At 44.8% G+C, this 27,316-nt stretch overlaps 1 protein-coding gene across 3 annotated transcripts; it reads right to left on the bottom strand.

The window, feature by feature from the left end:
• LOC119251974 (patr class I histocompatibility antigen, B-1 alpha chain-like) lies at positions 1 to 26,490 on the bottom strand. Of its 3 annotated transcripts, none has more exons than XM_054698463.1 (9): positions 26,465 to 26,490; positions 3,435 to 3,658; positions 2,878 to 3,147; positions 2,376 to 2,651; positions 1,440 to 1,715; positions 1,205 to 1,324; positions 755 to 787; positions 569 to 616; positions 1 to 394 (listed from the first exon to the last, which is right to left on the bottom strand). In XM_054698463.1, exons 2-9 carry the CDS (start codon positions 3,493 to 3,495, stop codon positions 390 to 392), a joined length of 1,089 nt encoding a protein of 362 aa, XP_054554438.1. In that variant the 5' UTR covers positions 3,496 to 3,658; positions 26,465 to 26,490; the 3' UTR covers positions 1 to 389. The 3 variants fall into 3 exon arrangements, with proteins under 3 accessions (XP_054554438.1, XP_054554439.1, XP_054554437.1); XM_054698464.1 differs by lacking the exon at positions 26,465 to 26,490 and adding an exon at positions 4,512 to 4,531; XM_054698462.1 differs by lacking the exons at positions 1,205 to 1,324; positions 26,465 to 26,490 and having other exon boundaries at positions 3,435 to 3,543.
• Positions 26,491 to 27,316: the final 826 nt, after the last annotated feature.

Here is a 27,316-nt window from a genome sequence, read left to right as displayed (position 1 = left end):
GGTTCCCATTTATTTCATCTCAAATTTCAGGAATCATTTTTATTAGCCCTCAAACCCATCAGACAAGTTCACAGAAAGTAATTTCAGAACTCAATTATTATTTCCAGAAGGAAGTAGTTACTGTTCTTGAGGAAAACACAAAGACAGGGGTAGATGCAGACTAAGCTGCCTTTGCTGGAACAGGAAAATCATCAAGGAGAGACACAGGTCAGTGTGGGGAGGGGTCTGGTGGGCAGGGCTGGGCCAGTCTCCCCACCTCCTCACATTATCTCATAAGAACAGAGACACATTCTGATGCCTTTTGCAGCAAAAGAAACCGGCATATCTTGAAGTTACAAAGTGGGGATGAGAAGACATCCTGCATCACTCAGTCCCCACAAGGCAGCTGCTCACACTGTGTAGGAAAAGGATCATAAAAAATTTCAAGAAACACATAAATGTTGACATTCTCCATAGTCCACTGCATCCTCAGAATGTCCCTCTCAAAGCTTCCCCATAACCTGGTGGCATCCTCTCTGCCCCAGCTCCTCCCCCCAGCTCCTCCTACCTCAGGCCCCCAGGGTCTCACCTTTAGCAGCTATGAGAGACACATCAAAGCCCTGGGAACTGTGGCCACCTGGGGGAGAACAAAACAGAACCTGGTCAGAGCCATGAGAGATGAGCACACAGGAGGGACTGATGGGGGTGACTCCACATGGGCTCCATTTACACTGTCTCCAGGGGCTCAGGGACCAAACCCCTGATCCACACTTACCTGCAGCCTGAGTGTAGCTTCCTCCTTGTCCACCTGAGGGAAGAAACATTATATTGAGACCAGGGAGGAATCAGGCCATTAAATCCTAAAGGCATCTCCTAGTCCTGGGCCACAGGGAAGTTTCCAGAAAAGTGACTGGACACTTAGGGCAAGACCAGGATAGATGAAGAGAGGAGATGAGAGGGGACTGGACCAACTGCATCCTGGGGTTTGCCCTTAGCAGAGACCTTCCCCTGTGCCATTTGCTGGAATCAGGGCCCCATCACCAGAATTATCAAGGTGAACAACTTGTGATTCATTTTCAAAAATGCTTTACAAAAGAGGGTTAACAATAAGCTCCAGACTGGGAAACACAAGTGTGTGGGTGGTACTTCCCCTTACCAGGCAGGGCAAGTTCTATCTGTGGCCTGAAAGTCCCTAGTAGACAAGATGCCCCACTCCTTTCCCCACCTGAGCGCTTCTTCCTCCACATCACAGCTGCAGCCACCGCAGCTCCAGTGAGCACAGCTCCAAGGACAACCAGGCCAGCAACGATGCCCACAGTGGGGATGGAGGACTGAAGAGGGGGCTCTGGAGGGGAAGGGAAAGTGAGACCCTGAGCCCCAGGCCTCCATCTGATGCTCTAAAGGTCTCCAGAGGGGCTCCTGATGCTCCTGAGAAGCTCTGTGCCCACCCCCCTCCTTACCCCAAGTCAGGACTCGGGTCTCCAGCAGCTCCTCATGCTGCACATGGCACGTGTATCTCTGCTCCTCTCCAGAAGGCACCACCACAGCCGCCCACTTCTGGAAGTTTCTGTCCCCCCCAGGCCTGGTCTCCACCAGCACCGTGTCCTGAGTCAGGTCCTCCCCATCTCGCTGCCAGGTCAGGGTGATGTCCGCAGGGTAGAAGCCCAGGGCCCAGCACCTCAAGGTGACCTCATGGTCAGAGGTGGGGTGGTGGGTCACCTGTGTCTTTGGGGCCTCTGAGGAGAAGGGTGAGAACTTACACACTTTGGTTTTTCCCCTCATGGACCTGAAAAAAACTCCTATGACCAGCCTCAGAATGGACAGGGCAGTGGGGTTAGAAGAGGAAGCACAAAATCTAGAAAGCCTGGTCTGGGATAATCTCTTATTCCTTAGATCTAGAATTAGGGCGACAGCTCTGGATAGGAGGAGGCAGTTCTCTAAGGAGGAGAGCACAGACGTTTGGGGACAGACCTAGTCACTCAGAAAAGCAGGAGTCAGATTCCCTGCTCTGTCTCTGGTGAATCCCGTTGTCCTCCACACCTCTGGCCTGTACCCCAGTTCTTGTATGTATAAATAAATAAATCTTAAAAAAAGAAAAGAAAAGAAAAATGTCCTCCGACCAGTAACAAGACCCTGAGAGAGACACTGATGGTTCCCAAGAGGGCGGCTGGTGAAAAGGATCTAGTGAAGGGAGATTCCAGGGCTGGTCTCCCCTCATGCTCAGGAGACACTGGATTCCTTAACTGTTCTGAGGAAAGGTGGGGTCCTCTGGGGAGTCAGGAAACCCAGGGGCTCCTCCTCCCCTGACCAGAGAGGGGGCGCTGCTGTGACCCTGACTCCACCCTCCCCGCGGTGCCGGCCTGAGGTGGGTGGGGAGACGTCGCGGCCCCTCTCACCTGAGCGCTGCAGCGTCTCCTTCCCGCGCTCCAAGTCTCTGCGCAGCCCCTCCACGCACCTGCCCTCCAGGTAGTGCCTGACGCGCTCCGCCTCTCCTTCCTCCTCCCACTTGCGCCGGGTGATCTGCGCTGCTGTGTCCGCCGCGGTCCAGGAGCGCAGGTCCCCGCTCAGGGCCATGTAATCGGCGCCGTCGTAGGCGACCTGACTGTACCCGCGGAGGAGGCGCCCGTCGGGCCCCACGTCGCAGCCAGACATCCCCTGGAGGGTGTGAGAGCCTGTCCCCGCCCGTCACCCCGCGTCACCCCGCGGTCACCCCGCCCGCCCCCCCCCCCGGAATAAACCGAAACTGACGCGGGAACCCCGCGGGGAACGTCCCGGGGCTCGTCCCGGGTCGAGGGTCCGGCGAGTCCCCCTGCCTCGGGGGACGCTCGGGCCCGGGGTCTGGGGTCCCCGCCCGCCCGCGGGGTGGGGTCGTGAGCGCCCCGGGCCCGCCCCGCTCACCTGCCGCGCTCTGGTTGTAGTAGCGGAGCGCGCTGCCCAGGTTCGCTCGGAACGTCTGTGCGGCGCCCTTCGCCTTCCTAGTCTGCCGCGCCCAGTACCCCGGCCCCTCCTGCGCCATCCAGGGCGCCCGCGGCTTCACCCTCCCCCCGGGGGAGTCGCTGTCGAACCGCCCGAACTGCGTGTCGTCCACGTAGCCCACGGCGATGAAGCGGGGCTCCCCGGGGCCGGGCCGGGACATCGCGGTGTGGAAATACCTCAGGGAGTGGGAGCCTGGGGCGGGAGGGAGACCCGGGCTGGGGAGACTGAGCGGGAGGGGAGGGGGCGAGGGGGGTCCTGAGATTTTAAGGGGTGGCGGGACAAGAAGGGCCGAGACTCAGGGGACAAAAGCAGGCGGGAGGCTGGGAGGGACAGAAAGGGGTCAGGACAAGGTGGGGTGACGGGGCACAAAAAGGCCAGCGATGGCGGGGACGCGACTTTCCCGGGGTCCTGCACCCCCGCCCGGGGTTCCTCTACTTCCCCCTCCACACTGACCTTTTTCCTCCCGAGCCCGCACTCACCTGCCCAGGTCTCTGTCAGCGCCAGAGCCCAGGAGAGCAGCAGCAGGAGAGTTGGGGGCATCACCTGTGTCCCAGAGGTGGCTGAGCATTTGAATCTTGGCGGGTCAGTGGAGACTTGTAACTTGGAGCCAGGGTGATGCTGATTGGCTGCTCTGGACCCTCCAGGCAATGGGGAGGGAGAACTGGGGTGAGTCACCCTATCCAGGAATGAGGACCCAAGGCAGCTTGTGAGAGAGAAGAGAAACTGTGGGGAGATGGGGAATATCCAACAGTAACCTTCCCTGCCCCAGACACAGCCCTGGGTGCTGAGACCCTGAGAACCACACCTGATACCTGGGACTTTGCTGCCCCCTCCTCTCCTGCTTCAAGGCCTTTGTCACACCATGACCCTGAGGCCAGGCCAGGGGACTGGATCAGATTTTCAAGCATTTTGCTTTCAGGATCTCTGCACAGTTATACAAATTAGCGAGAGCCTGAACATAATTTTAGGAGGTTGTAGCTCTCAGTATTTACTACACTAGGAATAAAACCAATTTAAAGATATTTTTATTTAATTTAGAACAGTATTAATAACCCATTGTATGTTCACAAAGTGTCTTAAAGAAATAGAGGTATTTATGTAAATAATCACGGTAAATAGTGGATCTTTTACAGCTTATATTTTTGCAATTGTCTTTCTTCTCTGTGTCATTAGAAGCATGTTGGATTGTCATATTTTCTCCTGTGTTTACTTTTTGTTTTGGTTGGTCAATGAAAAACTATACAGTCTCTCTGAAATATGTGAGAATAGCATTTTAAGTACCCTTCAGGTAATTGTGAATATTCAAATTTGTTTCACTTCAACAATAAATTGAACCACTGGTGTAGCGGTGGTTTTTCAAATGTTATTTGCAAAATGAAGGGCGAAACATCATTGATTATTTTCTATTCTGTTACATTAATTCCCTAGACCTCTCTTGATTATTAATGTTGAACTAATACATGCTTTTAAAAAGTGATGCAGTTTTACTAGTTTATATGACCTTTATGTCAATTATTCTACAATTAAGTTTTGAAAATCATGTATGTTTTACGTACCAAAGATCTGAAAAGAAAAGTAAGTGGCGGTCCTCCCCGGTGGCGCAGCGGTTGAGCGCTGGGTTGCGAAGCTGCCCGCGGCCTCTGCGGTGCCGGTTCGATCCCCGGCTGCTCCCCGGACACCGGAGGAGGGTCCCACATGGCGCGCAGACCTCTCCTGCCGCCCACTGCTCCCCTCAGCAGGGTACTTAGGTCCTTCTGCCTGCTCTGCTCCCCACTCTGGCTCTGCTGAATTCTCTCACCCTCCTGCGCACTTCTGACTGTACCCAGTGCTTGTATAAACAAACAAAGAAAGCAAGAAAGAAAGAAAGAAAACATGCCTCTATTAAAAAAAAAAGAAAGAAAGAAAAAAGAAAAGTAAGTGGCTACTGGAAGTTGTCAATTTTAGAGCAATGGGACACAATTTTCCAGTATCTAGTTTTTACTTGGAGCTTGCACTTTATTAAGGCAATTAATTCCTGTCATTTGTCAACTGTCAGTTGATTTTCTTAAAGGGACAGACTCACATTCATTTTCTAGAAAGTGTGTACAGATTAACCAAACCTAAATAATGATAGTGTTTGTCATTCATCCCTTCAAGTAAAGATAGTAGTGCCCTCCCCCCCCAAAAAAAACATAGGTCTAACTCCCCTCATACAAAGTAGTTTCCTTGGGACACGGTACTTTGGATTGTAGTAGAAGTGACTTATATGTGCTCTATGTCATCAGAAACTGGGTTTACTTTGTCTCCAGATTCTCTCTCAGGTCTGAGGAGATGCTCCCTGCTTTCCTGAGCTTCCCTGGCCAGGACCCCACAGCTCTTCATACTGGACAGGGTGGTCTCTGTTCATGTCCCTGCTCCCTCCCCACCTACTCCCTCTTGTGCTGCCCTTCACCTCTAGTCTCAGGTGCAGAACCTGCCTGTGGAAGGTTGACAATGACTGGTCATCACCAAACTTGTGGCCTCATTTCAGTGTTTTTCTGTTTCTCATTGTTAACAACAGCTGACAGTGTTTTTTTACTACTTCCTGGTCTGAATATGCTTTGTCCCATTTTGTATTTTTATGGTGAACACACATTATATATATATATATATACACACACATGCACACACACACACACATCCTAAGCTGCACATACATTATATATATATATATATATACACACACACACACACAAACACACACTGTGTGTACACACACACACACACACACACACACACATCATAGCCAGAATAAATCAGGTCTTCCTAAATTTTGAGAGGGAGGGCGGGTGGTGCTCAGGCTCAGCGCAGAGCTGAAGGGCTGGGCTCCCTGTCTGCTCTGGGCAGGGCCCTCACAGCCCTTCCTCCCTCCTCAGGACGCTGCTCTCTGTGGAGCCCACGCAGGGTCTCCCCCTTCTCTTCTGGGTGTGACCATTTATTACTATATTGTAAATTCTGATGCTTTTGGCATTTCACATTGCATTTTTAATATTTTCTGTAGGAAGGTGTGTCCACCCATCCAGCCCTTTGCCAGGTGGAAATTCTAAGGCAAAATAGTTCAGTGACAAAATGGCGGGTCCTAGAGCAGAGGGTCAGAACCTGAGAACACGTGACTGAGGCTGATCTGCCAACTGTTTCATAGTGTCAGGGATTGCAATGTGACTTATTTTTGCTAATAAATGATTTTGATAATAACTGATATTTGTTATTTATGCACACACAGAGGCTTCATTAGTACTCTAGAACATACACAAATACATAAGTCACATCATCCTCTGGTCAACCAAGTTTCCTCTACTCTGAACCCACTGCAGTCAGCAACTCCTCATTTCTCTTCCCAGAAAAGTCTATGCATTGATGTGAGTGTTAGGTCTATAAAAGAGCTTGGGCCACAGGCCAGGAGAAAATATTTGCAAGACACAACTCTGATATAATACATGTTTTAGAATATGCATGGAACCCTTAAAATTCAACAAGGAACAAACAACTTTTTAAAAGTTGAGCAAAATGCTGAGCAGTTTCCAAGGAAACTAGATTGATGGCAACTAGGCCTATGAACAGATAGATACACAGTATGTTGAAAAACATACACAAATGCAAGTGCAAGTCAAAGCACCTAGGACACGCAATACACACCTATAATTTGGCCTAATCCAAATACTAGTACAGCAGCCCCCTTTATCCACGTGGGATGTATTCCAAGACTCCCAGAGGATGCCTGGACCACCTATAGTATGGAGTCCTGTAAACATGAAGATTTCTCTGCACTTACATACATATGATATGTTTACTTTATAAATTAAACAGTGTGTTGGTGGGAGTGTGAACTGGTCCAACCACTATGGAGAGCTGTGTGGAGATTTCTTGACCTACTAAACATAGAGCTTCCATATGATGCAGCAATTCCACTCCTAGGTATTTACCCAAAGGACACAGAAACATCAATTCCAAAGAGCACCTGCACCCCTATGTTTATAGCAGCACTGTTTACAATAGCTAAGCTATGGAAACAACCCAAATGCCCAAAAATAGATGACTGGATCAAGAAGATGTGGTCCATATACACCATGGAATATTGCGCAGCATTCAAAAAAGATAAACACGTGCAATTTGCAGCAACATGGATGGATGGAACTGGAAGGGATCATGCTCAGCGAAATAAGCCAGAAAGAAAAAGAAAAATACCGGATGGTCTCACTCATAGCAGGAATCTAGAAAACTTAAATAAGGGACCAGGAAAAAGAATAACTATAAGAAAGAAAAAATCAAAATCAACAAACAACTATGAACCAAGACACTCTATGGGGGGTGGGGGGCGGGGAAAGGAGGGCTTGGGGGTCAAAATAAGGGGGTTGTAATTTTATGGGGAATATAAAAATAAAATTAAAATTTAAAAAATTAATTAAACACAGTGTGATTAATAACAATAACATATTAAAACAAGACAATCAAAATCACAACAATGTACTGTAATAAACGTGTGGATGTGATCTCTCTCTAAATATCTTCTTATGAAAAAACTTTGCATCTAGGTTAATTGCAGGAAAATGAAGGCTTAGAAAGTGAAACCTCAGATAAGGGGGGACACCGTGCTGAGCAAGATGGGGAGCAACAGGGACCGCCATTCAATGCCAGGAGAAATGAAAAATAGTACAGTCACTATGGAAGAGATTTGGCATTTTCAATTTCTTATTAAGTGAAACACAGATTTACCCTAAAACCTGCTGATCGCTCTCCTGGTTATTCACCCAATTCACTTGAAAACTTTTATTTACACAAAACCTGCACACAAATGTTTATAGCAGAGCACCCCTTAAGTGCGGGCTCCACATGATGACTCCTTCCAACGACTACTGTGTGGAAAGGGACACAGGAAAGAAAGATCTTCCCAGGGAAGAAGTGGAGACCCAACCTCAGCTAGGTGGGGAAGGTGACATCATCAGTAACTATCAGGTGCAGGTGATTCTCCAGGGCATTGTGCTGAGAAGGACCCTTCATGTGTGTGATCTCTTCCACAACCCCATCGCCCCAGTCAACATACCTCAACTCGAGGGCCCTTCTACAACACACCTGAGCAGTGCTCCCCTAAATGTCAACACCATCAAAACCAAGGAGAGCCTGAGAGACTGACTCAGCCAGAGGAGCCTCAGGAGACACCACTGGGACTAAATGTGACATCAGGATGGGAGCCTGGAAAGGTCAAAAGAAATACTGACACCCAAATCAGGTATGGGGATTATTCATAACATGTGACTGTTGCTCCATTAGCTGTACAGATAAGACGGGGATATCCATGTTAACAGAGAAACGGACTGTGAGATATATAGGAACCTGTACCAATTTTTACATAAATTAAATTATTTTAAAATAAAAACATTAAAACATAGCCCTCAGGAAAAGCACAGGGAGTGGAAGGGAAAAGCATCTGCTTTGCAGTCTCCAGGGTGGTATTGTCAAGGGGCTGCAGAAAGAGGCTGTGGGGACAGAAGGTGGGGACAGAAGACGGCGCCTCAGACACCGGGCAGCTCCAGAGCCTCCTCTCCTCTCTTCCACTGCCCCCACCCCAGCCTGGTGCCAGGGCTGCTCACAGGGCATCTCACCCCCTCCCCCCAGTGATGCTCAGCCCCAGCTCACCCTCCCAGCCTGAGTCGCACACACCCAGCCTCTCCCCTGGCTGCCAGACCGGGACAGCGCCGCAGCGCCCCCGTGTGGCCACGGGGCTGAGGACGGCGGGCGAGAACACCCTTAGGTCTCCCCGGATTCTCCTGGAGCTCCCAGAGGGACAGAACTGTGCACACAAGGGGGAGCCCCATCCAGAGTCAGGTTCAGTGTCTGAATCGTTTCCTAACACATGCTGACGTGATGGTCCCTGTCAACTAATCACCACAGACTTTGGTTCAGGCAGGAGCAGATTCCCAGGCCATAACAGCTAGATAAAGACCAGGGTGGGCCCCACAAACATACCAGGTGCCCTCAGTCTCCTGGGAAGAGACCTTGACCCAGAGTCCCTGTCACTTGTTCCAGCTGCTGACTCCAGGGACGAAGGCTCCTTCCCCAGGGAATCAACACTAAACTCTCCATCCCCAGGATGGGCTGGAAGAGGGGCAGGGGAGAGAGCTGCAGTGTCATGGGCTAGGAAGAGGGGAGGCTCCTGGAGGAGTGAGGAGAGGAGGATATAGGGGAGGGAGGCCAACGGGAGGGGAGGGGGGAAGAGCCAGAGCATGGGGGCAGGGAAGGGCCAGCTTAGGGGACTTGGGTGGGAGGGATGGTCTGTGTGGGGAGAAGCCCAGGGGCCCTGGCTGGGGCTGGGAGAGTTTCTCTTGTCAGTTGGGTGTAACCTCACAGCGGTCACTCTGTGATTACCTGGGAAACTGTGCTTAAGTGTAAGGCCTTCTCCATGCAGAGACATATGGTATGATTCAAACACACAGGGAAGAAAGAGAAAAGAAGATAAAGGGGGTATTATAGGGGCCCCCTCTTCCAGAACAAAGCGCCCTTATGCTGGGGTGACAAGAAGAATCAGGGAGCCCAGAGAAGGAGAGCACAAGGCCTGTGCCACCTGGTGGGGCAGCCCAGATTCCAGAGCCCCCTCCCTGTGCTGGGACCTCACAGCCCAGTCTGAGTCCATCTCAGCTCACAGCCCTCAGCCCCTGGACACTGTCCAGGTACCAGGAGCCCTTGCATCAGGAGGAGTGGCCCAGGCCTTGGACTCCATGTTCTGGAGCACAGAGGGCAGGGGTGGGAGGAGCCTGGAGTCTGAGGTGGCCACAAGGGGATCAGCCAAGAGAAGGAGCCTTGACTGCTGACTCACTTCTCCCTAAAGGGGAATGTGTCTCCACTCCCCATGCTCCAGGGCAGGTGTCTATACACCCAGGTGTCTATATACCTGGGCTTCTATACTCAAGAAGCCCAGGGAGGACCCTCCTGCTGAGGATGAGACCACCCACCCTTTGGAGCCCCGAAGGTGGTTCCTTCCCTCCTTTCCATGCCTGGGAGCCAGAACCTGGTGTCCTCTCTCTTCGTCCCCTTCCTGTGCCAAAGAAAAGCCCTCTGGATCCCTCAGGCCTCGCTCCCTGTACTCCTGACTCTGAAATTAAAGGCCTGGTGATCCTGTACCCAAGTCAACTTTTTGATCTTCAATATTGACCTAGGGGTTAAGGGTCAGGGGAGCAGTTCCCAGAACCCCATAGGTGGCAGGTGAACCAGGTCTTCCAGCAGGGCAGAATCATTGGAATCTGGACATAAGACTGGGGCCAGAAGGACTTCAGTGCTTAACATACCAACTAGCTGGCCAGGGCGCCCTCCCCAATGCAAGAATCTACAGAGGCTGGTGGTCTATCTGAGATTGACTCCTTGAACTTTAAAAAAAAAAAATTATTAAATATTTATTTATTTTCTTACACCATTAATTTTTGTACAGTATTTGATTTTTCCTCTCAGGCGTAGTCCCCATAGTTTTTCCACCACTGTGATCCATTGTCACAGTCCCTTTGTTCTTGCTTTTTCTGTTTTGACCCCCTCCCTCAAACCTCCTCTGCTGATACCTTAGACCTATGGTCAGCTTACAAGTTTTGTCTTTTTCCTGACCCTTTATTGAGGTCTCTATATTCCACATATAAGTGAAACCAAATGATATTTCTCTTTTTCCTTCTAACTTATTTTGCTTAGCAAATCCCTTCTAGCTCCATCCATGTTGCCACAAATGGCATGAGATTATTTTGTTTGATAGTTTAGTATTCCATTGTATAAATATACCATAACTTTTTGATCCATTCCTCTGTTTGGGGGCATTTGGGTAGTTTTTATATCTTAGCTATTATAAATAATGCTACAATAAACATAGGGGTGCAGGTTTCCTTTTGAGTTAGTACTTTTGTGTCTTTGGGGTAGAATCCTAGGAGTGAAATTGCTGGGTCATGTGGTAGCTCCATTTTTAATAATTTGAGGAACCTCCACACAGCTTTCTGCCAGCAATGTAAGAAGATACCTTTTTCTCCATATCTTCATCAGCATTTGTTGTTTCCAAGGTTTTTTTTTTTTTTTTTTTAAATATGGGCTTTTCTCACAGGTGTGATGTAGTATCTCATTGTAGTTTTGATTTGAATTTCCCTGATGACAAGTGATGTTGAACATTTTTCTTTATGCCTGTTGGCCATTTGCATTTCCTCTTTAGAGAAGTATTTTTTTAGCTCTTATGCCCTTTTTTTGACTGGGTTTTTAACTTTGTTTTTGTCCAGTTGTATAAGCTTTTTGTATATATTTTCTGTAAGTCTCTTATCAGTTGTATGATGTGCAAATATTTTCTCCCATTAAATAGGATGTCTCTTCATTTGAGTTAGTGTCTCTTCTGCTGTGCAGTAATTTGTTGTTTGATCTAGTCCCTGTTGTTTCTCTTCTCCTTGTTTCCCTTGCTTCCTGAGACTAGTCCTTAAAGATGTTTCTGAAGTCACAGAGTGTTTTGCCAATGTTTCTTCCATATAGCTTTATGGTTGCAGGTCTTACATTCAAGTCTCATCCATTTTGAGTTGATATTTTTGTATGGTGTGAGAGAGTAGTCTAGTTTCATTCTTTTGCATGTAGCAGTTCAGTTTTCCCAGCACCATTTATTGAAGAGACTTTCCCTATTCCAGTGTATAGTCTTTGTCCCTTTGTCATAGATTAGTGTGGTTTTATTTCTGGGCTTTCAATTCCATTCCATTGGTCTGTGTGTCTGTTTTTGTTTCAGTACTATTCTGTTTTTATTATAACAGTTTGTAGTATAGTTTGGAGTCTAGGAGTGTAATGCCTCTACTCTCCTCCCTTCTAGTCAGGAGAGCTTTTGCTATTTGGAGTTTTTTTTTGTGTCTGTGTGGTTCCATATGAATTTCATGAATATTTGTTCCATTTCTTTGAAGAATGTCATTGAGATTTTTATTGGAATTGCATTGAATCTGTAAATTGCTTTTGATAGGATGGCCATTTTGATGTCTTCTCCTATTTCTTTTAAAAGAGTTTTGTAGTTTTCCTTCTAAAGGTCTTTACCTCTTTTGTTAGGTTTTTTCCTCAGTATTTATTTATATATTGGGGTACAATTGTAGATGAGATGATTTTCTTAACTTCTTCCTCTTGAGATTGGTTGATTGATTGCATGTAGGAAGGCTACCGATTTTTGCGTGTTGATTTTGTAATCTGCTAGTTCACTAAACTGGTTTGTTTTAATTAGTTTTTATGTGGAATTTTTAGGAATCTCTCTCTACATTATCATATCATCTGCATATAGTGATAGTTTTATTTTTTCTTTCCCTATTTGGGCTTTTATGTCTTTGTCTTGTCTAATTTCCCTAGCTAGGACTTCCAGTGCTATAATAAAAAACAGTAGTGAGAGTGGACATCCTTGTCTCATTCCAGATCTTAATGGGAAGGCTTTCAATTTTTCACCATTGAGAATGATGTTAGCTGTGGGTTTGTCACATATGGCTTTTTATTATTTTAAGATCTGTCCTTTTTTTTAAGATTTATTTATCTATACATACAAGAACTGGGGTAGGCCAGAGTTGGGGGTGGGGGGTGAGAGGATTCACCAGTGACAGAGTGGAGAACAGAACAGACAGATGGACTGAAATAGACTGCTGAAGGGAGCAGTGGACAAGTCAAGAGAGGTCTGCTGCGCCATGTGGGTAGCTCCCTGGCTGGGGATCGAACTCGTGCTGCAGTGGCTGTGGCAAGATCCATAGGTTGAGTCCTAATGCCCTGTGCCACCAGGGAGGCACAGCTTTTTATATTTATTTATTTATTTATTTATGCATGTAAGGGGCACGGGCCAGAGGTGCGGCAGGTGGTGGTGGTGGTGGTGGTGGTGGTAGTGGTGTGCATGTGTGTGTGTGTGTGTGTGTGTGTGTGAGAGAGAGAGAGAGAGAGAGAGAGAGAGAGAGAGAGAGAGGATTCACCAAGGAGTGGGGAACAGAATAGGCAGACTGAAATACAGTGCTGAGGGGAGCAGCAGAGTGGTCTGCTGTGCCATGTGGGTTGCTCCCTGGCTGGCTGGGGATCCAACTCATGCTGCAGAGGCTGCGGATTGCTTCATAGTTCTTGCACCCCCAGGAAGCCCCTACCCTTTAACCCAAGTTTTTTTGAGGGCCTTCATCAAAAATGGATGTTGGACTTTATCAAATGCTTTCTCAGCATCTATTGATATGATCATATGGTTTCTATTTACTTTTCGCTGATGTGGTGGATTAATTACATTAATTGATTTTTGGATGTTGAACCATCCTTGTGTCTCTGGTTGTGACATATAATCCTTTTGAAGCATTGTTGAATTCAGTTTGCTAAGATTTTGTTGAGGATTTTTATATCTGTGGTCATTAGGCAGTTTGGTCTGTATTTTTCTATTTTTGTGCTGTCTTTGTTTGGTTTTGGTATTAATGTAATGTTTTGTAGAATTTGGTAGTTCTCCTTCTTCCTGATTTTTTGTAGGACAACTAAAAAGATGGCAAGAGACAACAAAGGGCACTATATAATGATCAAGGGGACAATACACCAGAAAGACATAACACACATCAGTATATACTCACCAAATGAGGGAGCACCAAAATACATTAGACAAGTAGTATCAGCTCTGAAAACATATGTGGTAGGAAACTTCAAACTGCACTCATCTTTGAATGTTTTGTAGAAGTTGTTTGTGAAACCATCTGATCCTGGGCTTTTGTGTTTTGGGAGGGTTTTTATCACTGCTTCAATTTCACTGCTTGTAATTGGTTTTTTAGTTTATTCTTTGTTCAGCTTTGGGTGATTGTATAGTTCTAAGAATTTGTCCAACTCATCTAGATTGTTGAACTTGTTTGCATATATATGTTTGTAGTTAGCTCTAATTATCCTCCAGATTTCTACTGAGTCTGTTGTAATTTCTCCTCTTTCATTCATAGTCCTACTTATTTGGATTTTCTTCCTTTTTTCTTTGTGAATCTTGCTAGGGATTTGTCTATTTCATTAATTTTTTTTTGAATAACCAGCTTTTGGTTTCATTGATTTGGAATGTCTTTTTCATTTCTATTGCATTTATTTCTGTATGAATTTTTATTATTTCATTTTTTCTACTGACTTTTGTTTTTTTTTTGTTTTTTTTGTTGTTGTTGTTCTTTCTCTAGTTCCTCAAAATGGAGATTAGGTTGTTTCTTTGGATTATTTCTTGCCTCTTGATGTGGCCTGTATTGCTATATACTTTCCTCTTAATACCACTTTTGCTGAATCCATACATTCTGGAATGTGTGTCATATTGGTCATTTGCCTCATGGTATTTTTAAATTTCTTCTTTGATTCCCTCTTTAACCCAATGGTCTCTCAGTAGCATGTTGTTCAGTCTCCATGTAGTGGACTATTTCCTTGCTTTCTTTTCATAGTTTATTTCTAATTTGATACCTTTATCATCTGAGAGAGACTTGGTATGATTTCAGTCTTCATGTATTTGTTGATGTTTGTTGTGACCCAGTATGTGGTTGACACTGGAGAATGGTCCATTTGTATTTGAGAAAAATGTGTATTCAGTTTTTGGGGGAAGGTGGGGGGCAGTGTCCTATAGATGTGTATAGTTCCATGTGGTCTAGATCTTCCTTTAGGCTATTGTATCCCTTGTTTATTTTCTGTCTTGTTGCTCTGTCCCTTGGTGAGAGTGCAGTATTGAAGTCCAACTGTTATGGAGCAGCCCTGATATAAAATGGGTTGCCTGGCTGTGGGTCCTCACCCGCGCACTTATAAAGGACTTATTAATACTCCACTACAGGCACACACAAAAGGTTAATAAAAGGTTTATTTACAAGGGAAAGGGAATTGAGGAAATGTACAACTCAGGGAGAAAATAGGGAAATAAAGTCTTTAATGTATCCTACCCTATCCGCCGACCTGGAAACCCAAAGGCACTCTCAGATCTGGCCAAGCACTGCGAGCTGGTGGAGAGCCAAAAAGGGGATTCCCCAAAGCCCACGTGTCTGGTTTTGTACCAAACCTGGTGGCTTAACCCCACCCTCAGGTCCCAGCCACCTTCCCTTTGGTGGTGATGGGATTTGGAGTTCCCAGTGTCTTTGGCTTTGGCCTGGGGTGGGGGTGGAGTCCACAAAGCCTGTATGGAATTAGTTTTAGGACATCCTTTTCCCCCTAACACTACCACATATGTTTTCAGAGCTCATAGTAAATATCTAATGTATTTTGGTGCTCCCTCATTTGGTGAGTATATACTGATGAGTGTTATGTCTTTCTGGTGTATTGTCCCCTTGATCATTATACAGTGTCCTTTGGTGTCTCTTGCCACCATTTTTAGTTTGAAGTCTGTTTTATCTGCTCTATTAGTATGACTACCCCTGCCTTCTTTTTTTTTTTTTTTTTTTTTTTTGTATAGAGGCATGCTTTATTTATTTGTTTGCTGGTCTGTTTGTTTGTTTTGTTTATACATGCACTGGGTACAGTCAGAAGCGCGGGAGGGTGAGAGAATTCACCAGAGCCAGAGCGGGGAGCAGAGCAGGCAGAAGGACCGAAGTACACTGCTGAGGGGAGCAGCGGGCGGCAGGAGAGGTCTGCGCGCCATGTGGGACCCTCCTCCGGTAGCCGGGGAGCACCCGGGGATCGAACCGGCGCCGCAGAGGCCGCGGGCAGCTTCGCAACCCAGCGCTCAACCGCTGTGCCACCGGGAGGCCCTACCCCTGCCTTCTTTTGAGGTCATTTGTTTGTAGAATTGTTTTCCAACCCTTTACTTTCAATCTATGCTTATCTTTAGAGCATAAGTGTATTTCCTGGAGGCAGCAGAAGTTTGGGTTTTGTTTCTTAATCCAGTATGCTACTGTGTCTTTTTATTGGTGAGTTTAATCCATTAACACTTAGGGTGATTACTATTGTGTGGAGGCCTATTTTTGCCATTTGGTGATTGTTTCATGATTTTCTTCACTACCTTGTTCAGTTCTTCCTGTTCATTCCTCTGTTGGTTTAGATTTTAAGGCTTCTTGTGAAGCAAAAATATATTATGGAGCAAATGAATATAAAGAACATTCCAGAAGAACTTCCAGCCCAGGTGCAATGAACATTCCAATGCAGGGATAATTAACAAGTTTGCTGACTTACAGCTCCTTCCCTTTCAAGATTCATGGCAAGGGCCTCAGCACTCTTATCTACAAGGTCAGGCAGCCAACTAGCTGGTCTCTCTCTCCAAGGCCATCCCCCAATGCCTGCAGCTAACCCCCTTTACCTTGCCCCCTTGTGTGGGGACTTCCCCACAAATGGCTGTGCCTGCTGAAAAACAATGTCATGAATGTAACAGATATGGACACAGTTGTGTATAAAAGGAACCCTTGGTCTTTAAACCAGTGCTCAGACCTCAAGGGGCTACCCAGGTCAGGGACCTCAGGCATGAGTCATAAAGCTTCTCCTCTCCTCACCATTCCTGAAGTACCGCTTGTTCTTCCTCTGCCTGGGTAAAAGGCTAGAACTTATTTCTACAACACTTGTAATATTTGTTGGAGTAGGGGTTTAATAATAATGCATTTCTAAGATTTGTGTTTGTATTTTTCCCTTATAAAGGAAAGAGATTTTTAGGATAAAGTATTCTTGGCTGGCATCTGTTACCCTGCAGTTTTTTTTTTTTTAATACGTTGCTCCATTCTCTCTTGCCTGCAGTGTTTCTTCAGAGAAGCCTGGTATCAGCCTTGCTGGCTTTCCTTTATAGGTTATCTGTTGTTTTTCCCTCATCAGCTTCATTAGTTTTTCTTTGTCTGTACTCTTGGAAGCTTTCCTATTATGTGTCTTGCTGTAGTTTCCTTTTCATTACAGTAGTTTGGGTTCTTCTAGCTTCCTATATGTCTATTTTCCTTTCCTTCTTCAGGTTTGGGAAGTTCTCTTCCATTATTTCCTTGAGTAGTTTTTCAGTCCCCTCATCTCTCTTGTGTCCTTCTGGGATTCCTATAATTTTTTTCATTGTTTCAGAAAATTCTTGAAGTGTTTCTTCATTCTCTTTCCATTTTTGGTTTGTTTTATATCTGTTCAAAAGTACAATTCATTCTTCCATTCCATCTGTTCTTTTTTTATGACTTTTCCCAGAAATTTTTAGCTCCTCTGTTGATCTTTTAACATCCTCCAGTTCCTTCACTTTCTTATTTAAAGATTCAACCCCATTCTTCTGTTCATGAATTATGTTTTTCATAGCATTCTGTTCCTTTTCTGCTTTTTTTAAAAATTTATTTATTTTTTAAATTAAGGTGATTCTGAAATCTTTATCTGTCAGGCAGACAAATTCTTCCAAATCAGTGTGTTAGGTTCTAGAGGCTGATTTTCTTCTTTCTGTGGTGTATTGTTCTCAGGAGGGCTTGATTGACCACTTGTATATTTTTTTTCCTCATTTTTTGCTTTCATGTTTGTTCTTGGGTAGAGCCATGTGGCCACTGGTGCCCGCTGACATGACCTCCGTGTGCTTTTACCAGGGCGCATATGGACCTGCCTGGAGTTCGGGCTGCTCTGGGTGGCAGGTGGATGCTGATGCTCCTGCTGCTCGCCCTTCAGCTCCCACCTACTGGGCCTTTCTGGTGGCCATTGGGCGGGTCTACACGCTTCGGGCCTGCTGGTGCATCTGGGTGGGTTCGGGTGGGGTTCCCACAGTATTTGGTGACCCCACAGCTGCTGCTGGAAGGCAGAATTTCCCAGCACTCTTACCTTGGTGTGGGCAGATCTACGCACAGTCTGTGCCTCTGTGGCAGCTGGGCAGGGGAATCCTGTGGCTTCCTAAGATCAGACTGCTTGGGGTATCCAAAGGCCCCTCATGCAGGGCCCACCACTGTGAGTCTCAGTTGTGGGCCTGTCTGCAGGCGGGTGCACTTCCTGGTGTAGCTGGGGTCAGCTGGTGTTCCCTAGTGCAGGGCAAGGCAACTGTGAAGTTCTGTTTTTCACCTGTTCCACTTGAAAGCGTGGGCTGGTTGAGTGATGTGGCTGGTGCCTGGTCTTTCAAGATTGCGGCTCAGTGCACAATTGCTGGTAGCTGGTGTTTTGACCCTCTTCACTAGGTAGTGCCAGAGGGTTGAGTGGGCTGCACCTCCCAAAAGGCCACTACTCCTTAGTTGAGTCGCAGGGGAGAAAAAAAAAAAAGGTTAAAATAAAGTTCTGACCACTCCTGTGGATCTGGCAACCATTCCTGAGACCTGGGTTGCTCACCTGTGGGTATCTGACAGTTCTAGCTATATAGAGTGGGGTACTGGGTTTTCCAAACCGAACCCAGTTTGGCCTTTAAGATGTCGGCTGACTTGGTGGCTGGGCTTCCCTGTTCTGCCAGGTGCCTGTTGTGAATGGACGCCTAAATTTTTTGCCCCCATTTTCTTCTTGAGTGTCCTGGAGAATTGCTGGTGTCATATAGCTGGTTCAGTGCACCTGGGTTTTGCAAAATTGCTCATTATCAGTCCTTTTTTAAGTTAATTTTAGGAGAGAGGTTGATCCAGCCTCTCTATTCTGCCATGTTGTTGACATGATTCTTCCAAACCTAATAAATTAAAAAGGACATAAGTGATATAACATATGTTCACTCACAGGGCAGGAAATTCAATAACTAAAAGAAATGTGAGAAACTCACAAATATGTGGAAAATGCTCTTCTACATAACCAAAAGATCAAAAAGAATCAAAAGGGAAAGTAGAAAATACTTTGAGAATAATGGAAATGAAGAAAAAGCATGCCAAAATGTATTGGATGTAAAATAGGGCTTAGAGGGAAGTTTATAGCTGTAAGTGACTACATTAATAATGAAAATTCTTTAATCAATGACCAAAATTTCCACTTTAAATCAAAGGAAAAAGAGGAGCAAGCTAAATCCATAACAAGCAAAGGAAGGAAAAAATAAAATAGGTCAGAAATGAATAAAATAGAGAAAAGAGACACAATATGTTAAAATAACTAAGTTAGGTCCTCCCCTGGTGGAGCAGCGGTTGAGCCCTGGGCTGCAAAGCTGCCCCCAGCCTCTGCAGCACCGGTTCGATCCCCAGCCACCCACGAGGGTCCCACATGGTGTGTGGACCTCTCCTGCCGTGCCCGCTGCTCCCCTCAGCAGTGTATTTCGTCAGTGTGCCTGTTCTGTTCCCCGCTCTGGCTCTGGTGAATTCTCTCACCCTCCCGCGCTTCTAACTGTACCCAGTGCTTGCATAAATAAATAAATAAATCTTTAAAAAAAAAAAAAACTAAGTTAAATGTGTTTTTTGGAAAGTTCAATTAAACTCACAAATTTTCAAATACACACACTAAGAGGATCAAGTAAAGAGAATTAAAAGAACTCTATGATAAAGGATATGCCAAGAATTACAGAACTTAGATAAAAAGCAGATTCATAGAAAAATCAACTACTAAAGTAGTTCAAGATGAAGTAGACAATCTGAACATACCTATAATAAATTAAAGGATTGAATCTGTTATAAAAAACTACCCATGTATAAAACTCTGGCCCAAATGTCCAATTGGATCAAATGTTTAAAGAATAAATAGTAATTCTTTACAAATACTTCCAAAGAGTAGAGGAGGTAACACTACCCAATTCATTATGTGACGCCAATATTATTCAGATACCAGAACAGACCAAGTTATCACAAGAGAAGAAAACTGCAGGCCAATATCTCTTTGGATGTAGGTTCAAAAAATACTCAACAAAACAGAGCAAATCCAATCCAGCAACATATAAAAAGAATAATGCAGAATAACTAAGTAGAATTTATTCCAGTAAATCACGCTTGCATTAACATCCAACTCAATTACTGTAATACACCAAACTAATATAATAAAAACAAAAACCTCAAGCTTATCTCAGAATGTGTCGTAACGGATTTGATAAGAAGAGCCTGGCAAGTTGGCATCAGAGTGAAGATACCGGACTCCCCTCCTTCATATGTTCACTCTAAATTACAGCAGAACAAAATCATATCCCATGAAAGATAAACCAACATCTGCACCATGCAACAGGTGCAGAAGTCCAGCAGAATGGGATGGGGAGATCTTTAATTGAACTGTGTGTGCAGTGATACTGGGGATACCACTCATGCGGGGGTCGGGGGGGCAGCTGCTGTTCAGACTCTCCACAGGGGCTTAACAGGTCTCCACAGAGACCCTCTAGAGGGCCTTAACCACACTGGGGACTCTGAACATCCAGCTCTGGGGACTTTGGTGGGGGTGCACAGAGTTGGCCTTCAGGACAGTGGGTGCACTATTGGAGAACCACAGGGAAAGGGAGCAGAGTGATGACTGATGACACTGATGCTCCCAATATAGAACAGCTGGAGCCCAAACTGGGGGGAAGAGCCAGATGGGATCACCAGTCTCTCCTATAAGAGGCTGTTATTTGTAGTGAGAGGGTGTGATACTCTAAACATCTGCCATCACACAATCTCCTTACTCCCCCTACTCACCTACTCCTACCCTTCCTTGCCCCAACACCCACACCCCATCCCACCTGCTACAAACAGGGTCAAAGCACAACTAAACACATCTGCTAACTGGTATTTAATATCAATTAACCCCAGGAGAAAGCAACCCAGAAAGCAACCCAGCTGTGTACTGGAAAGCCCAGTGTGTGTCCAGTGCTAAATTAAGTTCTCAGATACAGCCTAGAGGTTAAGGTTCGCATAAGGCTATTCAAGATATTTAGGGTGAGGAGTTGACCTAGAGGAGGGGATCACTGTGGACCCCTCCCCACCACTCTGGTACCTACAGCACAGGAGGAAGCTTGGGTCCCTGACTCTCACTGGAGCTGATTCTTCAGGCCTCCTGCCCTGGGTCCTTTCCCCCTATTACTCCTTGTCAGTGACAGTTCTCCTGTCACCCGAACAAGGGGGGCAGTCTGCAGTTTAAACCTGGTCCCTGCTATAAACACTACAATGAAGAGACAGAAGAACAAATCACTAATGGAGCAAACAACCCTGAGAGAAGCCTCAGTCCAGCAGAGCCGTGGCACCTGCCCCAAGAGGAGTTCAAGGAAACAGTTCTCACAAAGCCACCTGTAGGGTAAAGAAAATATCAGGCTTTTCTGCCCTTCCGCCATCAGGATAGATGATGGATCCTTGTCCTGAATGCATGCCTGATGGTGGGCACCTGGAATAGGGTGTGGGCATAGGTAGATGGGATTCAGCTGAGCTAAGACTGTGCTTTTAAGGGCGGCGTCACGGGGGGACGCCAGCAGCACCAGCACCAGCACCAGCAGCAGCCGCAGCCGAAGCCGAGAAGCAGCAGAACGAACGCTAGAGAGCCCAGATAGAGTGAGGACTTGCTGGGGGCTGGGAGGCCTGCCAGCCTCCCAGCCCCCCAGCCAGCACCCCTGCCTGCCATATGCCTGGTGAACCCCAAATAAAAAACCTGCAAAACTACTGAGGACTCTGACTCCTCCTTTACCCGATCTGCATGGGATCAGAAAACCTGCACTGTGTCCTGTCCTGCCCTTACACCACCGAACTTAAAAATAAATAAAATAAAATGGATGATGTAAAACAGGAACAGAATAAAGACTGAGGAAATATAACTATAGTTAGAACCAGTGGATCAAAAATATTAGCACCAAATTAAAAATACAGGGCTTCAAAAACAGAGAAACAGGGCCTCCCCGGTGGCGCAGTGGTTGAGTGCTGGATTGCAAAGCTGCCCGCAGCCTCTGCAGCACCGCTTCAATCCCTGGCCACCAGCTGAGTGTCCCACATGGCGCACAGACCTCTTCTGCCGCCCGCTGCTCCCCTCAGCAGTATACTTCATCAGTCTGCCTGTTCCGCTCTCCGATCTGACTCTGGTGAATTTTCTTGCCCTCCCGCGCTTCTGACTGTACCCAGTGCTTGTATAAATAAATAAATAAATAAATAAATAAATAAATAAATCTTTAAAAAAAAAAACAAAAACAGAGAAACATAAGTAATGGAGAAAATGAATGAACTCAAAAAGCACAAGTCAGAGAAAATAAAAGAACTAGTGAAAAAAATTTAAATGAAAATAGTGTAGGAACCCTTTGGGATTACTTAAAGAGAAATAATATCCATACAATGGGAGTCCCAGAAAGAAAAGAGAAAGACTAAGTTGTAGAAAATTTATTTAAAGAAATAATTGCTTAGAAGATTCTTAGCTGCCGGAGACCAGCTTTCAGCAAAAAGTCGTGTCAGGAGTCCCTGAAAGGAGGAGACGGCCTAGGTGAAGCAAAAGGGGCTGAGGGAAAGGGAATGAGGCAGTGAGGAGACACTGACACTGGATGAGGTGCAAGTATCTTCTGCCGAGAGACTCAGCAGGTCTTTATTTATTCATTTTTAGCAAGCAGAAAAATTACATCATCATATGCAAAGCAGAAACAATTAGTGTATTTTATTCCCATGGACTACTGGCTCCTACGGGTCTCAGCTAGACAGTAGCCTTCAAGGTTAATAGATAAAAAACCAAACCTAACACTAAAACTTATTATTTCAGCTAGACAATTACCTAAGACAGTGGATAGCCGCCAGTGCATCCCTATCAGCTAAAGCCTAAGCATCAAAAGACTCTTCTATTCATATGGCCTTCAGCCGGAGACCAGCTGCTTCTCAGCTATCAGAACTTTTTCTACCTAGAAACTTCTTAACACAGTTAACTTCATTTAAAAACTTTCCTAAAAAACTTCTTAAAAAAAAAGGAAAACTTCTAAAAAAGCAAAAGAAGGACTTACTATAATAGTTGTGCTGGATTTCTTGTCAGATATATACAATAAATTGTCTCCTATTGTCAAGTGGGCCAAATTGTTTAATAACTAATTTCTAAGCACATAATTTTCCGTGCCATTTACTTACAGTATGCTGCTACATATAATTTATTGCCTAATGTACTTTCTGAGATATTTTTCTCTTTTTATGACCAAGAACAAAAAATAAAAGGATGTTAGATCTTCAGCCCCAAGGTGTGAGGCTCTTTAGCTTCAGCCCCACGGTGTGAGGCCCTTTACCTTATCTGCTTGCCAGTGTCTTATGTAGCTGGGGGAGCAAGGCCCCCTGCAGCACTTAGTCTGGAAAACGGATGTTCCGATGAAACAAAATACACAAGACCAACACACATCCAGAAACATATCGAACCTGTTGGAAAACTAAGGAGAACAGAATACTAACAACACGAAGAGTAAAACCATGTAACCGATCAGACTGTCAGAGGATTTCAGCAGAAATATTACAGCCAAAAGGGAATAAGAGGTATTTTGCAAGTACTCAGAGATAAAGATTTCCAGCCTAGAATACTTTACCCTGCAAAATTAACATTCAAGACAGACAAGTAAGGATCTTCAGTGGGAAGAAAAAAAAGCTCAATTTATTAATACCACTTGCATATGAAAGAAGTGCAAAAGGGATGATAATAAAGAAACAAAACATCAAATACAGAAGTCCCGGATCCCTAAAGCACGTAACAGGAGGAAACGAGGGAAACACTGCGGCCCATCAGAACACACTAAAACCAGATAGACCAACGGGCCACACAAATATCCTCCATAAGCTAACCTCAGTAGGACCAAAATCAAAAATCAACAGAAGTAACATATAAGACAATGGAAGTGAAATCTAAAGAAAACATAAAAGAAAGAGGCCAACAAAAAAGACAAGACAAACCAAAAAAAAAAAAAAAAAAAAAAACCCCAAAAAATGAAAATAAACTGACAATAATCACTTAATCAAATAACCATCTTAAATAAGCAGCCAGAATTCACCATTTAAAAGGCACAAGTTGGGTCTCCTTTGGTGGCGCAGGTGGTTGAGCTCAGCACTGTGAAGCTGTCCACAGCCTCAGCAGCACGGGTTCCATCCCGGCCAGCCAGTGAGAATCCCACATGGCGAGCAGACCTCTCCTGTCTAGCCTGTTGCTCCCCTCAGCAGTGTATTTCAGTAGATCTGCCTGTTCTGCTCTCTGCTCTGTCTCTGGTGAATCCTCTCACCCTCCTGTGCATCTGGACTATACCCCAGTTCTTGTATGCATGAATGAATAAATCTAAATGTGGTAGGCGGCGCTACCCATGCTGTCTCTTGACAAGGTCTGGGCATTGGGGGAGACTCCCAAGAAGAGGGGAGTTCCTGCACTTCCTAGAAGATCTGAATAAGGGAGTCTCCATGGCAATGCCTGCTAATACTTCTCTGTTTGTTCTTGGTTAATGCAAAAGTAAGTTATTTATAAACTGGCTTGTGAAAACCTAGTTCAGACCTAGACGCTCATTGGTCTATTCTTCTTACGCTTGAATCATTACTAGAGAAAGTAAAAAATGCTAAAGGTATAGCCAGGAAAGAAATGTTTTGGCCCTGAGAACTATGGAGAACAAGCTGCCCTGAACCAGCTGTGCTTGGAAACGTAGCCTAACCCAGGGGTACGTGTTGCGGCAGCAGTACATTTCCTGGTGTGTGCAAATGGTCAATAGTTTGCAGCTGTGTGGAGGTTCGGTAAGAGCTAGACTTCAGTAGAGCTAACATAGATTTGATGAGTTGCTTTAGGCCACTTTGAAGTTATTGATAAATTAGCCAAGTTAATCGAGTGCTAAGGAGATAGGTTGATTTCAGTAATAGAATATAGAAAAGGATTTTCACGCCCATTCTGAAACTAGGAAAGTTTAATAGAATGATTAACTGTTACCAAATGTTGTGCTGTCTTAAATAATTGATTATGTTAGAAAATGAGCTGTACCTAGGAAACTAATTGTCCCTGATGTTTTTCGTAAAGTAACCAAAGAAATGCCCTTTTGATATGAGACCATATGTTCATGAGAAAATATGTAATGATTGTCTTTGTTCTGCTTGAATGCTTATGCTGATGTAATCTCACCTCTCGCCTTAAGGTATAAATAAAGACCCACTGAGACCCTCAGTAGGAGATACTTGCATCAATATAAGAGTGTCTGGGTCTGCCTCATCTCTACTTCCCCTCAGCCCCCCAAGATTTCGCCAACACAGTCCTCTCCTTTCTAGGACCCCTGACACAACATTCTGCTGAAGTGGGCTTCCAGCATCTAAAAATAAAATAAAATAAAAGGCACAAGTTGATTGAATGGATTTCGTAACAAACTACAACCTTTGACTGCTTACAGGAAACCATTTTACCAACAATGTTAAGCACAAACTTAAAGGCAAGAAGACAAGTCTACACACAAATGATAATCATGAAATATCAGGAACTACAGTCAGATCAAGAACAATAGCCTTGGGTCTCCCCTGGTGGTGCAGGCAGTTGAGTCCAGCGCTGTGAAGCTGTCTGCAGCCTCTGCAGCATGGGTTCCATCCCAGCCAGCCAGCAAGAATCCCACATGGCCAGCAGACCTCTCATGTCTCACCCGCTGCTCCCCTCAGCAGTGTATTTCATCAGTCTGCCTGTTCTGTTCCCTGCTCTGCCTCTGGTGAATCTTCTCACCCTCTTGTGCATCTGGCCCGTACCCTGGTTCTTGTGTAAATGAATAAATCTATCTTAAAAAAAAAAAACAAACAATAGCTCTAAATGAAGAGCTTGACTTAATAGGCTAAATGGACATCTACAGAACACTCCACCCCAAGAGAGCTGTGTGCACATCTTTTTTTTCAAGTGCATTTTGATACATTTTCAATAATAGACCAAAACAGGGACACAAATCAAGGTTCACAAAATGACAAAGTTGGGATTTGGACCTGGTACTCTTTTGGACCATAGGACCATAAAGCTAGAAATCAACCATTAAAAAGGAGAAACTATAAATACTCAGAGACTAAGCGATATGCTGCTTAGTAGCTAGTGGATAAAAGCAGAACTAAAAAAGAAATCACAAATTCCTTGAGAGTAATGAAAATGACAAATGAGCTATTAGAAACTAAAGGATGCAACAAAAACTGCTTGAAGAGGGAGGATAATTGCAATATAGACCCACATTAATAAGAAGAAAAATCCCAAATTCAAACTTTAAAGTAACACTGAAAGCATCTTCAAAAAATGAATAAGCAAGACACAAAATTACTAGAAAGAAGGAAATTGTAATAATAATAGCAGACATAAACTAAATAGAGATCAAAAAGACTATACAAAAATCAACAAAACCAGGAATTAGTTCTTTTAGAGATAAACAAAATAGGAAAAACCTCTAGCTGGTATAAAAAGAAGACGTGAAAAAACATTAATAGGCAAAATGGAAGAGGAGAAATTACCACAGATAGCACAGAAATACAAAGGATTATAAGAGATCACTATTAACAAGTATATGCCAAAAAATTGATAGCCTTTCCGGATCAATAGATCTTAGACACCTTTCTAGATCAATATAGTTTACCAAGATTTAATCAGGAATAAACAGATGAGTCAAATAAACTAATCACAAGCATGGAAATTGAAACCAAATTTTTAAAAAAGTTCCCCAAATCAAAAGTCCCAGGTCAGACAGCATTGCTGATAGTTTGGGAGTTCCCTTGTATATAAAAAGTCATTTTTGTTCTTTTGCTTATTATTTTTTATTGTCTTATCTTTGACAATTTCACTATATTGTGTCTTGGTATGGGACTCTTTGGAAATCTCTCACCTTCCTGGTACTAGATGTCTTAATATTTTCCCAGGTCAGGAGGTTTTCTTTCTACCCCTCTCTCTTCCTCTCTTCTTCTGAGACCCCTATAATGTGAATCTTGTCCACATGATGGAGTTTCATGAGTCCCTTAATTTAGCTTTCATCTTTTAAAATTTTCTTTTCTTTTTGCTGGGTACACTATAGTTTATTGATCATACATGACAAGGCAGAGTGCCCCAAGTCCTTTCCATTCTCCGGGGGGTCTGGGATGGAGCAGTGATGAGTCAGGAGATTCTTGGTGTGTTGGGTGAGTGGGGGAAGGACTCCTCAGCAGCTGAGGGCCTCTCTCTTCCTCTTGTGCTGTAGCTGTAGCTGATGGTCCAGGAGGCTCTTATTCCTTGGAGGCCATGTGGACCAGGAGGTCCACCACCCTGGTGCTATGGACAAATTCATTGTAATACTGATACAGGGCAGCAATGGGCACTAAAACTAGACATGGACACTGCCCAAATAGTTTACCGGTCACTGTCTGAATTCTTCACCTGCTTGCATGCAAGACTATTCAGGCTCAGGGAACAAAGCAATTAGATTGATATAACAAACCAGGGGAAAACAAAGAGTTACTGAGGCCAAAAATGGTCATTTACCTCACCTGAAGCCATATCCAGTGTTTTTCGGCCCTAAACAAAAAGCAGCTAAGATAGCATCTTCCCTTGACTGAGTACTCGGAGCTCCTATACCAAACAATTGGCCATTTGCCCAAGATGGACTCTTCCAGCCTCTGCCAATCTGGAGCACTTGGAAGCCAGACTCTAGGCCAGCTTCCAACTCACTAAGACAACAGAAGACATGACAGGAAATGCTCCTGGA

Source organism: Talpa occidentalis, unplaced genomic scaffold (genome assembly GCF_014898055.3).
Source record: "Talpa occidentalis isolate TD23 unplaced genomic scaffold, MPIMG_talOcc4v2.1 talOcc4.2, whole genome shotgun sequence".
Taxonomy (NCBI): Eukaryota; Metazoa; Chordata; class Mammalia; order Eulipotyphla; family Talpidae; genus Talpa; species Talpa occidentalis.
The sequence above is the reverse complement of the archived record's forward strand: the minus strand, read 5'-3'. Positions and strand labels throughout refer to the sequence as shown.